Consider the following 1185-nt stretch of genomic DNA (forward strand, 5'->3'; position numbering starts at 1 on the left):
CAGTACTACACCCCAGTGTTACACAGCGACAGGCCTGTCCCCACCAGCACTACACCCCAGTGTTACACAGCGACAGGCCTGTCCCCACCAGCACTGCACCCCAGTGTTACACAGCGACAGACCTGTCCTCACCAACACTGTACCCCAGTGTTATACAGAGACAGGCCTGTCCCCACCAGTATTGTACCCCAGTGTTATACAGTGACAGACCTGTCCCCACCGGTACTGTACCCCAGTGTTATACAGGGACAGACCTGTCTCAGTCAGTCCTATTCCCTCAGCACCAGGATGTTATTTATTTAGTTATTGATGATATTATTACACTCTGACCCTGATCTCTCTTTCTCTGTCAGTCCCTGGTTTGAAAGTCCCGCGGCTGCAGTGTCTGGGATTGACCCGATCCCACTTGGAGGTCCCGACCCCGCTCGGTACCGCCGCCCATCTGTCCCGCTGATCCCAGTCTCACCTCCTCTGAGACGCTGAGGCCCTCAGCCTCCTCACCGGGCGGCTCCATCAGCTCCTCCGGGCCGTTTAACGGCGGCGGATCGGGGCTGGCGGCCGCCATCTTCGCGGCAGGCCCAGCCGGAACTGACGCCAACACAGCCATGACGTCGACGGTGAATTCTGGGAGCGAGGTCCTGACTGGGAGGTCGAGATAAACATTGACTCTTACAGGTCCTGACTGATAGATAAAGAGGACTACAAATATGGGGTGGTCCTGGCTGAGAGCTAGAAATAAGTACAAGATGGACAGATCATGACTAAGTGATAAGGATTAAATAAACATAGAGATGATCTGACTGAGACATAGAGGTGAATACAAGTTAAACAGTCCCTGGCTGAGTTATAGAGATAAATACAAAGTAGGTAGGTCCTGACTGACATATAAAGATAAATACAAGGTGGACTGGTCCTGGTTGAGATATAGAGATTACTACAAGGTAGACTGGTCCTGGTTGAGATATAGAGACAATACAAGGTAGACTGGTCCTGACTGAGATCTAGAGATAAATACAAAGTAAACTGGTCCTGACTGAGATCTTGAGATAAATACTAGGTAGACTGATCCTGATTGAGATATAGAGACAATACAAGGTAGACTGATCCTTACTGAGATCATGAGATAAATACAAGGTAGACTGGTCCTTACTGAGATCTCGAGATAACTACAAGGCAAACTGATCC

The 1185-nt window shown here is 49.7% G+C and overlaps 1 protein-coding gene across 1 annotated transcript in view; it reads right to left on the reverse strand.

The window, feature by feature from the left end:
- The window catches only part of braf (B-Raf proto-oncogene, serine/threonine kinase), a 93727-nt gene extending 93116 nt beyond the window's left edge, over positions 1 to 611 (reverse strand). Inside the window, exon 1 of the mRNA XM_048607805.1 lies at positions 467 to 611. Coding sequence (XP_048463762.1) covers positions 467 to 607 — 141 coding nt within the window. The 5' untranslated portion in view covers positions 608 to 611. The remainder of the gene's footprint in view (positions 1 to 466) is intronic.
- Positions 612 to 1185: the final 574 nt, after the last annotated feature.

This window comes from Rhincodon typus, chromosome 18 (genome assembly GCF_021869965.1).
Source record: "Rhincodon typus isolate 14 chromosome 18, sRhiTyp1.1, whole genome shotgun sequence".
In the NCBI taxonomy this organism is placed as follows: Eukaryota; Metazoa; Chordata; class Chondrichthyes; order Orectolobiformes; family Rhincodontidae; genus Rhincodon; species Rhincodon typus.